This window comes from Perognathus longimembris, chromosome 20 (genome assembly GCF_023159225.1).
Source record: "Perognathus longimembris pacificus isolate PPM17 chromosome 20, ASM2315922v1, whole genome shotgun sequence".
NCBI lineage: Eukaryota > Metazoa > Chordata > Mammalia > Rodentia > Heteromyidae > Perognathus > Perognathus longimembris.
Window position 1 is genome coordinate 20,604,218 of NC_063180.1, and position 15,084 is coordinate 20,619,301.

Sequence of the window (15,084 nt, forward strand, 5' to 3'; positions counted from 1 at the left end):
GATGGGAAGCACTGCCGGGGTAGGAGGGGAGGACTGTGGGCCTCTAGCAACAGATAAGGTCAGGGATGGGGGAAAGGGGCTTGCTTTAGGTTGGGGGTCAGGTTGGAGACCCTGGGCCCTCCTCCCAAGGCCCGAGGTTGTGCTACGTACCTGGTGGCGGCCTTGCGGCCCCAGCTCCCTGCCCGTGGCCCTAAGCTGCCAGGCCAGCCCCACAACTGTCAGCGCAGGCCCAACAGGTGCCCGCCCGCCGCCCGCCCTCCTGCCTGACCGGTTTGCCAGCCTGTCCCCGCCCCACTTGGCAGCTGCCTGGCCTGGTGCTCTCTAGGACTGGGCACCCCAACAGGGCACGCTGTACCCCAAGAGAGGGATGGAGACAGAACCAGCTAGGCCCCTTGCAGTTGGCCACCGGGCCGGCCCCTGGTGTCTGGGCACCTTATCTGGAGGCCAAGGGGCCGTGCAGGGGAGGCAGCATCTGTGAGGAGGACGCACGTCTGAAGGCTTTGTGACCTTAGGGAAGTGACTTCACCCCCTGGGCCTTGGCTTCCTCATTGCTGAGTGGGCCAGGCAGCAGCTGCCTCTCCAGGTTGTCAGGAGGGCCCAGCCTTGAGCACAGGCAGCTGCTGACCCACTTACTGGGTGCTGTCTGAGATGCTTCAGATATCGCTCTGGCGACAGCACACGCGTGGAACAGCCTAGGGCCTGGCTACCCAGTGACCTGTGCCCCCACCCCACACTGCAGCTGCGGCCCTGCCCACCTCACACATGAGGAAACTGAGGCAGAGGAGGGATACCCCTTGCCCTGAGTCATATAGAGTGGGAACTTGAAGGCAAGAGCTCTCCTGCCATGGAGGGGGAGGAGTTGGACACCCCAGGGGTCTCACTGCCTCCAGCGTCATCTCCCCACAGGGGCTGGCTCCCCAAGTGCTGTGGTCTGCTGGTCAAGGGGACCCAGCAGCACTGGCCTCTGAGGCACTGGCCAGGGCAGCCCCGTCCTCCGGGCCCCCCAGGAGGCAGGAGTGGCAAGTCCAGGCCTGGGACTGCCACTCCTACCCACCACTGCCCTCGCTTGGGCTGAGGCCATGGGGGTGGGCAGAGGTGGTGAGGGGGCTCTTGAAAGATGGGGAGTGAGCCAGGGCACAGTCCACTGCCTCTCACCACACCAAGGGCCATTCCAGACTGGGTGACAAGCAGAGTTCCTGGGAGCGGCTAGGACTGCGGGGAGCAGGGGTTCAGACTGGATGGTCCACAGAGGGCCCAGACATCTGCTCTACTTCGACTCTACATGAAGAACCTTTATTGGGCTCCTGCCACCTGGCGTGATGCACCCGGGTCCCTCCATACCAGTCCCGACTGTGGGGGCCCACCTGCCTCCCAGGACTCCCAGAACTCGACAGCACCAGCCCTAAGACCACATTCCAGCAGCCAGGGTTGGGTGCTGGGCCAAGACATGCCCATCTCTTGAGGTGGGGAGCTGGGCAGCCCGGCGCCGTCAGGACCTGAGGATCACCACCTGGAACCTACCTGGAAGGGAGAAAGGCTGTTTTACCTGGAGCTTAGGATGGGGGAGGGGGGCAGAGGGCACCCGCCCAGCTCAGACTTCACTCCTGCCCTTCAATGGCAGCCTGGGTGGCCCAGGCCACACCTCAATAGGATGGGTGAGTGGATCAAAGGGGGGTGCTGCCCCCACCTACCTGGCCCGCACCTGGGCTGTGTGGGAGGCCGGGAGGAGCCAGCCAGGCCTCTGCACATGCACCGTGCAGGCCCGGCCCACCAGGCCCACCAGGGGCTGGAAGTGGGGTCCAGAAGGGAGCTTTTCACAGGATATCCTTGGCAGGAAGGGGACTCTGGTGGTTGGTCAGTTAGGGGGCCTGTAGGACATTCACCAGGGGGCTGCAGGTTCCCACCCATCTCATCTGAAACCAGCCACACCAGGAGGTGTTTTGGCCTCTAGGTTCTGTGCTGGAAGAAATGTTGGAAATTGCCTCACAATTCGTTTCCAGCCTGCGCTGCTGAAAAAAGATGTCTGAGCTCCATCTTCTGCCTCTGTCCCTTGGGGCCTGGCAGCTGGGCTCTTCAAGCCACCTCCCCAGTCCCTAGCACTCCCAGGACAAGGAGCCCCCCACGACTCACAGGCAGGCAGGGTTGTCACGGAGGCAGTGACCAGGCTGTGGACGCCCAGGGTCCGGAGCGTGCCACATAGAAGGCCACAGGTGAATGCCAGGAACTGGGGGGGAGAGGGGAACACAGACCACTGTGGGAAGGGGGAAGGCCAGCACCCAGGTCCCCAACCTGGGAGGAGCCTAACATGGGGGAGTGGGCAGGAGGGGGACAGGAAGGGCATGCTCCCACCCCCATACCTTGGGTGCTTCCTCCAGGTACTGAAGGCCTGAGGCCATGGGCACCAGGAGGGGGAAGTTGTTGTCTTGCAGGACATAGGTCCCCTGTAGGCAGAGAATCAGCTGTGGGAGTCCCATCACCCACATTCCCACCTGCTTGGCACCCCTGTGTTGGGCTCATTCTTCAGATCTGCAGGAAGGCCCAAGGCTGTGGACTTGGGCTAGGCTGGCCCACCAGGCCAGAGTGGGTACAGAGACAAGGGGCCCTGGCCACGCCCACCAAGGCCACGCCCCCAGACCCCAGCCACACTGTAATGCTCTCTGCAAACACCAACCCTGGCCCCTCACAGGGGATGAAGGGAAGCTGTCCCTGGAAAGGAGGGGTTCTGCCTCCAGCCCAGGGGGTGGGAGATGTGGGGGTGGTCCCCCTCCCCACTCCTCCCAGCGGCCCCCAACCTGGTGGTTGGTGCGGAGCCCATCCATCTGCTTTTGGAATATGGCCACCCACAGGTCCTTGCACAGGAACTTGAGCACATCCAGCTCCTCCCTGAAGGCCAGGGTCTCCCGTGGCAGCCTGGTAAAAGGAGGGTGGGGGAGGGCAGGTGGGCCTCACTGATGTTGGGAGTGTGGGTTAGAGGCAGAGGCAGCGGGAGGTGGGGAGGGTGCTCACCTCTCACCCAAAGCCTGGCCCACGCGGAAGCCGATGCCCTCCAGAACCGACAGGCTGGTCTTCTGTCCCTGCAAGGCCAGGGGGAGAGACTCAGAGGTCCCTGGCTACCACTCCAGCAGCAGCCAGTAGGGGATTAAGAACCCTGGGGGGGGGCTGAGTTTGGGGGCTGTGCACCCCACCGCCTAGCACAGTCCAGATGTTGGTGAGCCAGGGGCTGTGGCACCCCATGGCACTCTTCCAGTGAGGCTTCCATACATCCTGTCCCCTCTTTGTACCAGCATGCCAGAGACAACTCAGCACTCCCTCCCTCACCCAGCACATTTCTGTGTCCTCCAAGGACTTGTCTGCCAGGCCTTAGTGGGGTAACAGGTGCCCCAACAATGCCCACTGACAATGTGGCTAAGAATACAGGGCAGAGCTGAGAGAGGTGAGCCAGACCAGGCATGGTGAAGGAGCCGGCAGGATCCATGAACTTGACACTGCCTAGGTTTGGATCCTGGGGCAGCTTATCTTGTGGCTCCATGCCTCAGTTTCCCCACATGCAATGGGGCTCACTCCCTGTGATGGCAGTGAGCTGTCACTGCTGTTGGGGTATGAGAGGTAGAGGAGTAATGGAGAGGGGCAGAGACAGAAGGAAGAGAGGGGAGAGCCTCCTCCCTGCCTCCACCTCAGTTGCCTCCCTACCCTTGGAAGCTCACAGAAAGAAAACTAGAACTTTCTGACAAGTCCTTGCAAAGCTCTTAGGAACTGGGGGGGTTGTCATGCTCCCAGAAAGTATAAGGCAGGGAACTCTCTCGTTCCCATGAATAGGCTAGAGCCTGGCTTAGAGTCAAAGGCTTTTCTGGGGCTCACCACACCTGCTTCCCAAGGGAAAGGAAAGGACATAACATCGGGGAGGGGACCTCCTCAAGGCCAGGATCCAGGTGAGGACCAATGGCAGCCACCAAAGATCAGTCTAGCCAATGCAGCCTGAGGGTGAGGGGCAGTTCCCCAGCCACCTGGGCGACTGGGGTTCTCATTTTGCCTCTGACTGGTTAATCCTGTGTGGCTTCAGAAGAGACCCTCTTCCCAGCTCCAGCCCCACCTCCGTAAAAGCTAGGTGTGATGGTGCACACATGTAACCCCAGCCCTCAGGAGGTGTGGCAGGATTGCTGAGTTCCAGACAAGCCTGGGTTACATAGTCAGATCCCGTTACAAAACAAAACTCCAGGATGGTGATACCTACCTTGGAGGCTGGTTTTAAGGACTCAGATAAAACCCATCTCCCTCAGCACCCCCAGGATAAAAATCCAAGGAGGCTCAGGCCCTTTATAGGAAGTAGTGTGTGCACAGAAACTACAGAATCTCCCACAGACTGGACATTTGCAGTGTTGGAGTTGGAACCTAGGACCTTTGCGCCTGCTAGGCAAACCTTCTAACACAGAGCCAACACCTAGCCTTTCCATTAACTGTAAATCAGATCTAGATGATTATAATGCAAATAACTGGTGAGATTGCATATTCCATAGCATTTGCATAGCATCAAGTACTAAGACATTTACAAGGCAAATTATATGTATATAGTTGTTATACTGTATTGTTTAGGAAATGACAAGTTGTTCATTCATGCCTGTAATTCCAGCTACTTGGCAGGCAGAGAGCCAGAGCATCAAAGGCCAGGTAAGGCCAAAAAATTAGACCTTATCTCTATAGCAAGTCAAATATATTGATACAACTTGTGTCTCAACTTCTTAAGAGGCAGAGGATCCTGGTTGAAGGCTGACCCAGGCAAAAGTGTGAGATCCTATCTGAAAAACCAACTAAGAGCAAAACAACTAGGTGGTAGAACACCTGCCTAAACAATCATAAACAGTCTGTCTCTCTCCTCTCCCCTGATGATTGGACTTAGGGCTTCATGGTTACTGGGCAAGGTGCTCTACCACCTGAGCTTCACCTCCAGAACCTCCAGGTCTTTTGCTTATTAGTTTTTGTTTTTTTTTTCTTTAAGGTCTCACGCTTTTTCCCAGTCTGGCCTCAGTCCTCCATCCTCCTCCACTTGAACCCCAGTACTGGCCTGCCTTGTAGGTCTTTGCAAACGTTTGTTGAATGACTTAACGAAGGGAGGAGAAACCACCCTAAGATAGTCTCAGGGGCTCCAACTTTGAGAGTTCGGAGCTGCCCTGACGTCCAAGTTTTCAGAGGAAATTAAAACACGAAGATTAAGTCATTGGGTGCTTGGTGGGGGCGAGCCCTCCTCGCGCCCTAGAATCGCCAATTACTATAATTACCCACCGCCAGGGCTTCACCCCGAGTCACGTCATTCAACCCTGGCAACAACCGGCGAGCCAGTCCCCGCCGCGGACCCAAACTCCGCGAGGCAGCGGCGGGGCCCAGGGCTCGGACCCGCACACCCCGAGCCTTCCACCCGGGCTTTACGACGCGATCCTCGCCACCTCCGCACTCCACCCTCCCAGGACCCGGCGCTCACCCCCGGGCCGGGGTTGAGGTCCGGAGCCCATAGCTCCGCCACCATCTCGGTGTGCAGAAACTCGAACAACACCGTGTCCGCCATGCGCCAGACTACCTTGCCGAACGGCTGCCCAGAGTCCCCTGCTCCTATTGGTGTGGTTACAAAAGCCCTGCCTCCGGGAACCGCCCACTCAGGCTCCTATTGGTGTTTCAAAGTAGCCACGCCCTCCCTCCGTGGGCTCACGCCGCAGACGCGTGAGCGTGGGAGACAAAAATTCAGACTTGCTGTGTTTTCATTGGCCAAATATCGTAACTTCTTCCGCCCGTAGGTAGATTGCTTCTCTGTTTCCGAATCTTCGAGCATTCCTATTGGCTCCATCCTGATTGACACGTGACGTCCTCAGGTTTACAAGAACCCTATTTGTCCATTGCAGCACGTTCCTGGAAGCACAACACGGAAGCACCTGAACAGCCCTTTCTCTATTGGTCGCGTTTGCATTCACGTGACTACGCTGCCTCCACGCCTCACGGTGGTTACTGAGAACTTGCCACCGTGATTGGTAGGTGAACTGTCCGTCATGCCTTGGTCTCCCACGCTGTCGTGGCGTAATGCTCTCCTATTGGCTAGCAGTGTAGCCCGCCCATCTCCCACAGTGAAGCCTCCTCACTTCCGCCAAGCCCGGCGTCTCGCAGGTTGCCTGCGCTCAGGAGACCTGGTACGGCCTGGGCCTGGGCGTGGGGGTGGTTGCGGTGGACCCTTGACCCCAGGCCGTGCGTCGCCCCTCCGTGCGCGACCGTCCTTCCCGAAACAGGCCCGGGTCCCCGGGGCTGCTCCCGAGTCGCCCGCGTGCTTCCGGGTCTGCGGTGCGGAGGGTGTGGCCTGGGGTGGGAGGTAAATTCGGAAGGAGCTCGGCGGGAGAGCCCGGGAGTCTGGGCGGGTCCGCGTCTCGGTTTCCCCAACCGTTGCTCCTCTGTCGTCAACCGGAGAGAAACTGAGGCCCAGTCTGGGAATTCGGCGCCCAGGGCTCCCGCCGACCCCTCGCTTCTCTCGCCCCCTCTCCAGACGCGCGCCATGGCGTCCCGGGGCCGTCGGCGGAGGCCGGGCACAGTGGTGCCGGGGGAGGCGGCCGAGACGGACTCGGAGCTGTCGGCGTCGTCCTCGGAGGAGGAGCTGTACCTGGGCCCCGCGGGGCCGACGCGCGGCCGCCCCACGGGGCTGCGCGTAGCCGGGGAGGCGGCGGAGACCGACTCGGAGGCCGAGCCGGAGCCGGCGGCGGCGCCCCGGGACCTGCCTCCGCTCGTGGTGCAGCGGGGCGCGGCGGCCGAGGCCGCGGCCGGCGAGGCCTGGGCGGCCGAGGAGAGCCCGGCCGCCGCGCCCGTGCGCTCGCTGCTGCAGCTCCGGCTGGCCGAGAGCCAGGCGCGGCTGGACCACGACGTGGCGGCCGCCGTGAGTGGCGTGTACCGCCGGGCGGGCCGCGATGTGGCCGCCTTGGCTGGGAGGCTGGCGGCCGCCCAGGCCGCGGGGCTGGCGGCCGCCCACAGCGTGCGCCTGGCGCGCGGGGACCTCAGCGCGCTGGCAGAGCGCCTGGACATCGTGGCTGGCTGTCGCCTGCTGCCGGATATCCGCGGTGTGCCGGGAACCGAACCGGAGCAAGACCCGGGGCCGCGGGCCTAGCCGGGCCTTGTGAGTGTGCGGCCCCCACCACCTGACTGCTGCTTCCAGGGCCTGGCTCTTTCCTTGTGCTGCCTGTCACCACCCCTTGGTCGTCCTGGGACTCGAGGGCTAACCCGAACTCCATGGATAGTGCTCTGGTTTCTCTACTTGGGCCTCAGCGTGTCCCACCACTCCTACCCTCTCTGACTTTTGTTTCACTTTGATTGTACTGGTGCTGCGGCTTGAACTCAGGGCCTGTGTGCTGTCCTTGAGCTTCCCCCCCTTGGGCCCCCCCCCCAAGTCTGGTGCTCTACCACTTGAGCCACAGTTCTACTTACAGCTTTTTGGTTGTTACATGGAGATAAGAGTCTCATGGATCTTCCTGTCCTGGCTTCAAACTTCAATCCTCAGAGCTCAGCCTCCTCTGTAGCTGGGATGACAAGTGTGAGCCACCAGCATCAACCTGGCTTGCCAAGGTCGTCTTCTCCGCCTCAGGATGGAGAGGTGAGGATGAGGCCGGTGGACACATCAAACCTTAGACCTTTCCTCCTCCTGATCAGTGCCTCTTTGCTTCCCTCATGAACCAGGAGTTAGGTTAGCTGGCGATTTCCCTCAGACCTCTAGTCCTTACTTGTTGAAGGTGAAGCCCCTCATATTTTTGCCCTGATTGTTCACTTATTTGTATTAAATTAGTTCAACACACATTTTGGAGGTCCCGGGCCAATGCTTGGGTGCAGGGGATCCCACAATCAGTCTCTGCCTTCACAGGGCTCACAGTCCAGTGAGGAAGGAATAGACCTTAATAGAACATCTATAAATAGTTTGGGGACTCTTAATTTATGGCTTAGATGTATTTCCTCTGGCACTATGAGTAGTCATAAAGGAGGGGATTTGACAGACTCTGGCTTGGCCTGGGACAGGGGTGGTCATATGACTTCCCTGAGCCCTTATCAATAGGCGAGGGGTCGTAGCTGGAGAAAACTAACATGAATAGTATATGCAAAGGCCCAGGGTCAGCCACAGTGCCAGAGATAATCAACCTACAGCACAGAAAGGTTTTGGCTGGTGGTCCATGGTCATGGCTGTGTTGTCTTTGGGCCTCCTCCTCATGGTGTGCACAGGGCAGCTGGTGATGAAGCAAAGAGCTGGGGTCCCAATATCTCCTTCTAGGGTGTCTCCCTCCATGACCTAGCTTCCTTCCATTAGGCTCCTCCTCCAAAGGTGCCACCACATCCCAATAGTGCCACAGGTTGAGGACCAGCCTCGAACTCATGGATGCCTGGTTTCAACAAGATCCCACTGACAACACTTGCTGAAATAGCTTCCATGCTCTACCTGCAGAGGTGAGAGCTGGGGGGGGGTGGGGGGAGAGGGAGAAGCATGTAGCACCAGCAAGGTGAGAGGGAGGTAGGTTGCTTCTCAGTCTGGTAATAACTTTAGTCTTCACTGAGCAACCCGTAGCTGATGACTTGACTGTCTCTGAAAAATCCCCATAAGTACTGGTTCAGGATGGTGCTTGGTGGTAGAGTGCTGGCCTTAGAAGGCCCTGGGTTCCACATAGAGACTCCCTCCCCCTTCACTGCCTGTCCCTATCCTTTTCAAGGCACCAAAGAGCACATGGGATCCATACCGGCCACAAATGACAGAGCTGACTTGAAATGACCGTTGACAGTTTTGCCAATATGGAAACCCAGGACGTTGGGTTTGAGCAGCTGCCAGCCTTGGACTGGGCTGTTTGGGAAGAAACAGAAGCCCCTGTGTAAACCACAGTGCATTGAAGACCTGCAGTTGCTTTTCTTTCTTGATTTTTTTGTCTTTTGCCACTCCTGGGGCTTGAACTCAGGGCCTGGGCTCTGTCCCTGAGTTCCTTTTGCTCAAGGCTAGCACTCTACAACTTGATCCACAGCACCACTTCTGTCTTTTTCTGCTTATGTGGTAACTGAGGAATCGAACCCAGGGCTTCACACATGCTAGGCGAGCTCTCTACCACTAAGTCACCTTCCCAGCCCCTCTTTGTTGATTTTTTGGAGTCTGTCAGGCTGGCCTTGAATTTGTGATCTTCCTACCTCAGCTTCTGGAGTGCTGGGAATACAGGGATGAGCTTCCACGCCCAGCCTGATGGAATCAGTTCTGGGTCCCACGGCACTGGGCTGAGGCCATTTGAGGCCCCTGAGTCCCCAGGTGGGGCATCCTCCTGCGTGGGCCAGGGTGGGGCTTTGAGCAGAAGGAACAGGGACTCAGTAGACACATGTTGAAGGAGTATGTACATAATGGCAGGAATGCATGACTGGAATTTTCTATCGCCGGGGAGAGAAGGGAGGCGCTGCTAAGGCATCCACCATCCCTGAGCTCCTCCACCACTGGATCTGAAGTCTGCTGGGCTCCATGCTGCCCTCAGAGCTGGCACCGGTACATCCAGCTCCCTTCGGGGACCATTAAGGCCCAGGGAAAAGCCTTGACAGCCAAACTGTGCTAGCCTGCCAGCCCTTCTCTCTGGCTCTCTACCGCCCTCTGTTGGAAGTCCTGGGGAACACGGCAGCCCTGTGGGAAAACTGAATGGCTGCATACCAAAGTCTGGACATCAGCTCCCTTGAGGTGCCTTCCCCGGGCCCAACCCGCACAAAGGTTCAGCCAGAGCCTGGCCCTGACCGCCCACGTTTCCCTTCATGCTAACTTTAAAGGCACGGTAGCACTGTAGATTGTTTAAAATTTTTTTTCTAACTCTGAGCCACATCTTCTGGCCTATTTGATATGATACCAGAGTTTGAACTCAGGGCCTCACGCTCTCACTAAGCTTTCTTGCTCACAGCTGGTGCTCTGCCAACCAGCCTCATGTGGTTCATTGGAAATAAGAGTCATCTAGACTTCTCTGCTGGCTTTGGACCTGGATTCTCTAGAACTCTCGCCTCCCAAGTAGCTGGCATTACAAGTGTGACCACCAGGACCTGCTTCACGTAGTTTTCTTTTCCTATTTGTTGCACTAACTCAGAATTAGTCCTCGGAGATGTAACCACTCCACGGGGAAAAAGCCACACAGTGTCATCTTTTCCTTGAAGTTTTTCCAGCATTAAAGGAATAAAACTCCATGAATAAAAAGTTGACTTTTTTTTTTCTTGCGTTCCTAGTTAGAGAATAACATGTGAAAATAGTTTTCTTGGCCAGGATGGCCGAAAAGTCCTTGAGATTCTATCTCCAATTAACCAGAAAAAGCCAGGCAAGATGTGTTGCCCACATGTGAGAGTTCTGCCTGGCACGCAAACGTGAGACTCCTAAGGGGAGAAAAAGCCCAACAGACTTCATGTTGACCTTGTAACTTCAGATTCAAGAACAACACAGATTACAGCAGGAAGCCACCACTTCACCACACATTATTTAGAATTCTGAAATAGTGCTCGGTGTGGCAGCATATGCCTGTAATCCCAGTACTCAGGAGGAAGAGGTTGAAGGATCAGAACTTCTAGGTTAGCTTGTGCTACAGAGTGAGATGATCTGTCTGGAAACAAACATTCCCCCCTCCAGAAATAGGGCTTCCCCCTTCCCTCCCCCGCGTTTTTATTTCAGCTGTGCTGAGGTTTGAACTCAGGGCTTGTGATCTTGTTAAGGCCTGAACTCTGACTTGAGCCCTGCCCTGGGCCATGCCCCAAAGCCACGCCCCCGATTCCAATTGGTTTTTCTTGGGTTAGGGGCGTGGCTCAGGCTTGTCCTTTCTCACGGCAGATCGAGGGGCTTTACGGGTGCGCTGTGACTTGGTTATCCACTGGCAAGTGAGTATTTGGGTTGTTTGCCCTTCCCGCGTGTGTCTTGCGGGTGAACCGCACACCTATGTGGGTGTTTCCAGTTTCCTAGGGTTGGTGCTGGAGGGCGCCATGACGCCACCGTGTGGTCGGTGCGTGTAATTTCACAGCTTTCGTTGTGGGGTTTTAAAATTTTAACTCAGGACCTGGGAGCTGTTTCTGGGCTTTTTTTTTTTTTTTTCTTTTTTCTTTTTTTCTCTCTAATTTGCTCTAGGCCAGCGCGCTACTACTTGAGCCACAGCTCTACTTCTAGCTTTTTGGTGGTTCACTAGGGATAAAAAGTCTCCTGGACCTTCTTGTCCCCACTGGCTTAGAACCTTGATCCTTAGATCTCAGCCTCCTGAGTAGCTAGGATATGTACGCGCCAATGACGCCTGGCCCTTCTAGGAGTTTTAGAGTTGTTGGTTTTATGTTTGGAGCTGTAATCCATTTTGAGTAACCTGTTGTATCGGAAGTCTTTATATTTAAAGTACACTTCTGGGTTGGGAATATGGCCTAGTGGCAAGAGTGCTTGCCTTGTACACATGAAGCCCTGGGTTCGATTCCTGAGCACCACATATATAGAAAACGGCCAGAAGTGGGTGCTGTGGCTCAAGTGGCAGAGTGCTAGCCTTGAACAAAAAGAAGCCAGGGACAGTGCCCAGGCCCTAAGTTCAATGCCCAGGACTGGCAAAAAAAAAAAAAAAAAAAATTTAAAGTACATTTCTTTTGTTTTTGTGGCTGTTTATTGAGAGTGTCCTTTTCTCCCTCCGTCTCCCAAGTGCTGGGATTTACAAGCTTGTATTACCATGCCTGGCTAACATACAGTTGTTGGGGGCAGCATATGTTTGGACTTTATGCAGACTGACAATCTTTGTCACATAATTAGATCTTTACACAGTTTAGGTTCAATGTGATAATCTGTACAGATTAGTATAAATCGATTCCTTGTCTTCTTTTTTTTTATTCTTGGGTCTCTCTCCCATCTGGTCTTTATATATTTTTAAATTTATTTTTCCATCTGGTCTTTGTTGTCCTGTTTTCACATTATTTTGGATTCGTGGTATTTTTCATGATCCCCTTTTGTTTCCTTGGTAGGTGTTTTAGTTCTGTGTCTTCGTTTTGTTGTTCTAGCGGCTCCTTTGGATGGTGGGGGAGCATCTGGGGCTGGTTCCAGATGCCCTCCGGGGGCTCAGCACTCATTCACACAGGCATGCAAACCTCAGGAGTGGAGCTGCCCTCCTCCCCACATGGGCCTATCCCAGGGGCTTCCATCTGTCACAAATCCATAGTGCATTACAATTATTTTTGTTTAAATAGAAAGGGTGTAGTTGGGAAGTGGAGCTGTGGCTCAAAGTGGTAGAACTCTAGCCTTGAGCACAAAAGCTCAGGGACAGCACCCAGGACCTGAGTTCAAGCTCCGTGACCGGAAAAAAAAAAAGAAAAGAAGAAAGAGAGAGAGAGAAAGAGAAAGAAAAGAAAGTAAATACATATATATTTTTTTTAAGTTGGATATGGAGGCTGTCAGCAATCTTAGCTGCTCAGAAGGCTGAGATGTGGAGGATCCATGTTCAGGGGTAGCCTGGATAGAAACTCCTCCAGACTCTTTATCTCCAATTAAGGAGCCAAAAAGCTGGGCTGGAGGTGTGCCTAAAATGATGGAGTGCAAGATGAACTACCAAAACTTATCAAGCCAGAGGTGCTGAGCCTCCCAAGACCCTAGCTGAAAAAAAAGCAAACTTTAAAAATAGGGCAAGACCCAGCTCCATGCTGTTTACAAAAGCAAGATATTACAAAATATGTTCTCTGTCAGGACGGAAATCAATAACAGGAAGATAACTCAAAAACCCACAAGTATTTGCAAAGTAAATAACCCAGATGTCAAAAAAGAAATAAAAGAGAAGTAGAAATGGCATAAAACTAAAATTAAAAAAAAAGAAAAAGAAAATTTGAGCTGGATAACGGTGAGTCTCATCCCTAGCTCTGCCAATTAAAAACAAAAACAAAAAACCAACAACAACAAAAAAAAGCCAGGCTTGGGCATGGTCTCGTGCAAGTCAGGAATTTGTTAGCATACCAGCAGTTATTTACCAATTCTCTGGGGGATTAGCACGTTTACATTTGGGTTATTATTCTCCTTGTTCAGATACTAAGTATTGAACTGGGGGCTTCCTGCTGGGGAGGGGGAGGGGGCGGACACTTTAGCCACGCCCAGAGACACACCCACCAGGAACAGTGCCCACCACAAGCCACGCCCACAAGGGGGGTCCCGTCGAGCCACTCCCCTAGCTATCTACATTTCTTTGTAGTTTGAGCCCTGAAGGTCATGTTCTTTGCCGTCCAAATACTTGATGCTCCAGGCTGGGAATGTGGCTTAGGGTAGAGTGCTTGCCTAGCACGCATGAAGCCCTGGGTTTGATTCCTCAGCACCACATAAACAGGAAAAGCGGAGAGTGGCACTGTGGCCCAAGTGGCAGAGTGCTAGCCTTGAGCAAAAAGAAGCCAGGGACATTGCTCAGACCCTGAGTTCAAGCCCCAGGACTGGCAAATAAATAAATAATAATACAAGATGCTCTCCCTGTTTAATCATCGTTGTGTGGTTCTCTTTGAATTTTTCCAACGCTGAAGAATGCTGACATCCTTTCAGGAACCTCACTGGGTATTTATTTATATATCTTGTTTATGAAGCATCCAAGGCATGTGGCAATCATTGAAAGCCTCAGAAAACCGGCAAATTCCTGCTTGCAGCTGAGCCTGACAATTTTGCCAAATGCTCTGTCTGCATCTTTTATGATAATCAAAGCATTTTCTCCTTTAATTCTTGATGAGGTAGATTTTACTCAAATTTTAGTACTGTTTAAAATTGTCTTGGATGTACTGAGGTTTGAACTCAGAACCTCATACTCGCTTGGCTGGCTTGCTCAGCTGGTGCTTTGACACTTGAGCCATACCTCCAGGCCAGCATTTTGCTAGTTAAATGGAGATAGTGTCATGAACTTTCCTTCCCAGGATGGCTTTGAACCATGATCCTCCAGCTCTCACCCTTCTGAGTACCTTTCACTCTATTCTAGATTAGCCTCAAAGTCACTATGTAGCCCAGACTGGCCCTGAGCTTGAGCACCTCCTGCCTTGGCCTCCTTGAACGCTGGAATTACAGATGCTTACCACCACGCCTGGCTGGGCACTAGGAGAGAACCCCAGAAGTCATGTGCTCATGATTTGTGGGTCTTGCTCTGTATCCTTCTTTCTACAGGATCTCTCTGTCTCTGTCTCTGTCTCTGTCTCTGTCTCTGTCTCTGTCTCTGTCTCTGTCTCTCTCTCTCTCTCTCTCTCTCTGCCTCTCTGCTCTGCTCTTTTGCTCAAGGCTAGGGCTCTACTACTTGTGCCACAGCACCACTCCCGGTTTTCAGGTCTCATGAACTTTCCTGCCCAGGCTGGCTTTGAACCGCAGTCCTCAGATCTCAGCCTCCTGAGTAGCTGGAATTACAGGCCTGAGCCATCAGTGCGCCCCACCTCCAAGTTACTGTGTTGTTGTTTTTTTCCTTTGTTTTGTTTTTAAGCAACATGATTTGTGCATTCGAACGCAGAACTTTTCTTCTCCCTCTGGTCCAAATACAGCTGAAGATGTCCCTGGTGAACCCCACTTTTCACTGGGGAAAGGGGAGCCCATAACAGATCAGAAAGCCAAGAGCTAGCCTACAAACTTTTATCTGCTACTTTTCCCTGCTACACTGCATACACCGAGACAGGAGATGCCAGCAAGGCTGAAACAGTTCCCCCCACCCCTGTCATGGCTACATTGTTTGCAGTTTGTTTGCATTCAGGCATGAGAGCTCACTAGGCTGGTGTTCCACCACCACAGCTGAGCATGAAAAGTACACCCAGGTACACACTGGGGCGAATGCATACAAATGTGAGCTGCGTATGCATTCCATTTTCCTCCTGTTGTGTGTGTGGCGCCAGTCCTGGGGCTTGAGTGCCGCCCCTTAGCATTTTCACTTAAGACCGTAGCTCTATGACTTGAACCACACCTCCTCTTCTGGCTTTTCTTTTTCCTTTTTGCCCGTCCTGGGCCTTGAACTCAGGGCCTGGGCACTGTCCCTGAGCTTCTTTTGCTCAAGGCTAGCACTCTACCACTTGAGTCACAGCGCCACTTCTGACTTTTTCTGTGTATGTGGTGCTGAGGAATCCAACCCAGGGCTT

At 54.2% G+C, this 15,084-nt stretch overlaps 2 protein-coding genes across 2 annotated transcripts; one reads left to right on the forward strand and one right to left on the reverse strand.

The window, feature by feature from the left end:
* Positions 1 to 1,277: 1,277 nt before the first annotated feature.
* On the reverse strand, positions 1,278 to 5,590 carry Trappc6a (trafficking protein particle complex subunit 6A). Its single transcript, XM_048330235.1, has 6 exons — positions 5,474 to 5,590; positions 3,007 to 3,074; positions 2,793 to 2,910; positions 2,358 to 2,441; positions 2,131 to 2,224; positions 1,278 to 1,521 (listed from the first exon to the last, which is right to left on the reverse strand). The coding sequence occupies exons 1-6, from the start codon at positions 5,555 to 5,557 to the stop codon at positions 1,490 to 1,492; spliced, it is 480 nt and encodes a 159-aa protein (XP_048186192.1). The 5' UTR covers positions 5,558 to 5,590; the 3' UTR covers positions 1,278 to 1,489.
* Positions 5,591 to 5,779: 189 nt separating this feature from the next.
* Bloc1s3 (biogenesis of lysosomal organelles complex 1 subunit 3) lies at positions 5,780 to 7,378 on the forward strand. The gene is made up of 2 exons (XM_048330234.1): positions 5,780 to 6,170; positions 6,518 to 7,378. Exons 1-2 carry the CDS (start codon positions 6,033 to 6,035, stop codon positions 7,127 to 7,129), a joined length of 750 nt encoding a protein of 249 aa, XP_048186191.1. The 5' UTR covers positions 5,780 to 6,032; the 3' UTR covers positions 7,130 to 7,378.
* Positions 7,379 to 15,084: the final 7,706 nt, after the last annotated feature.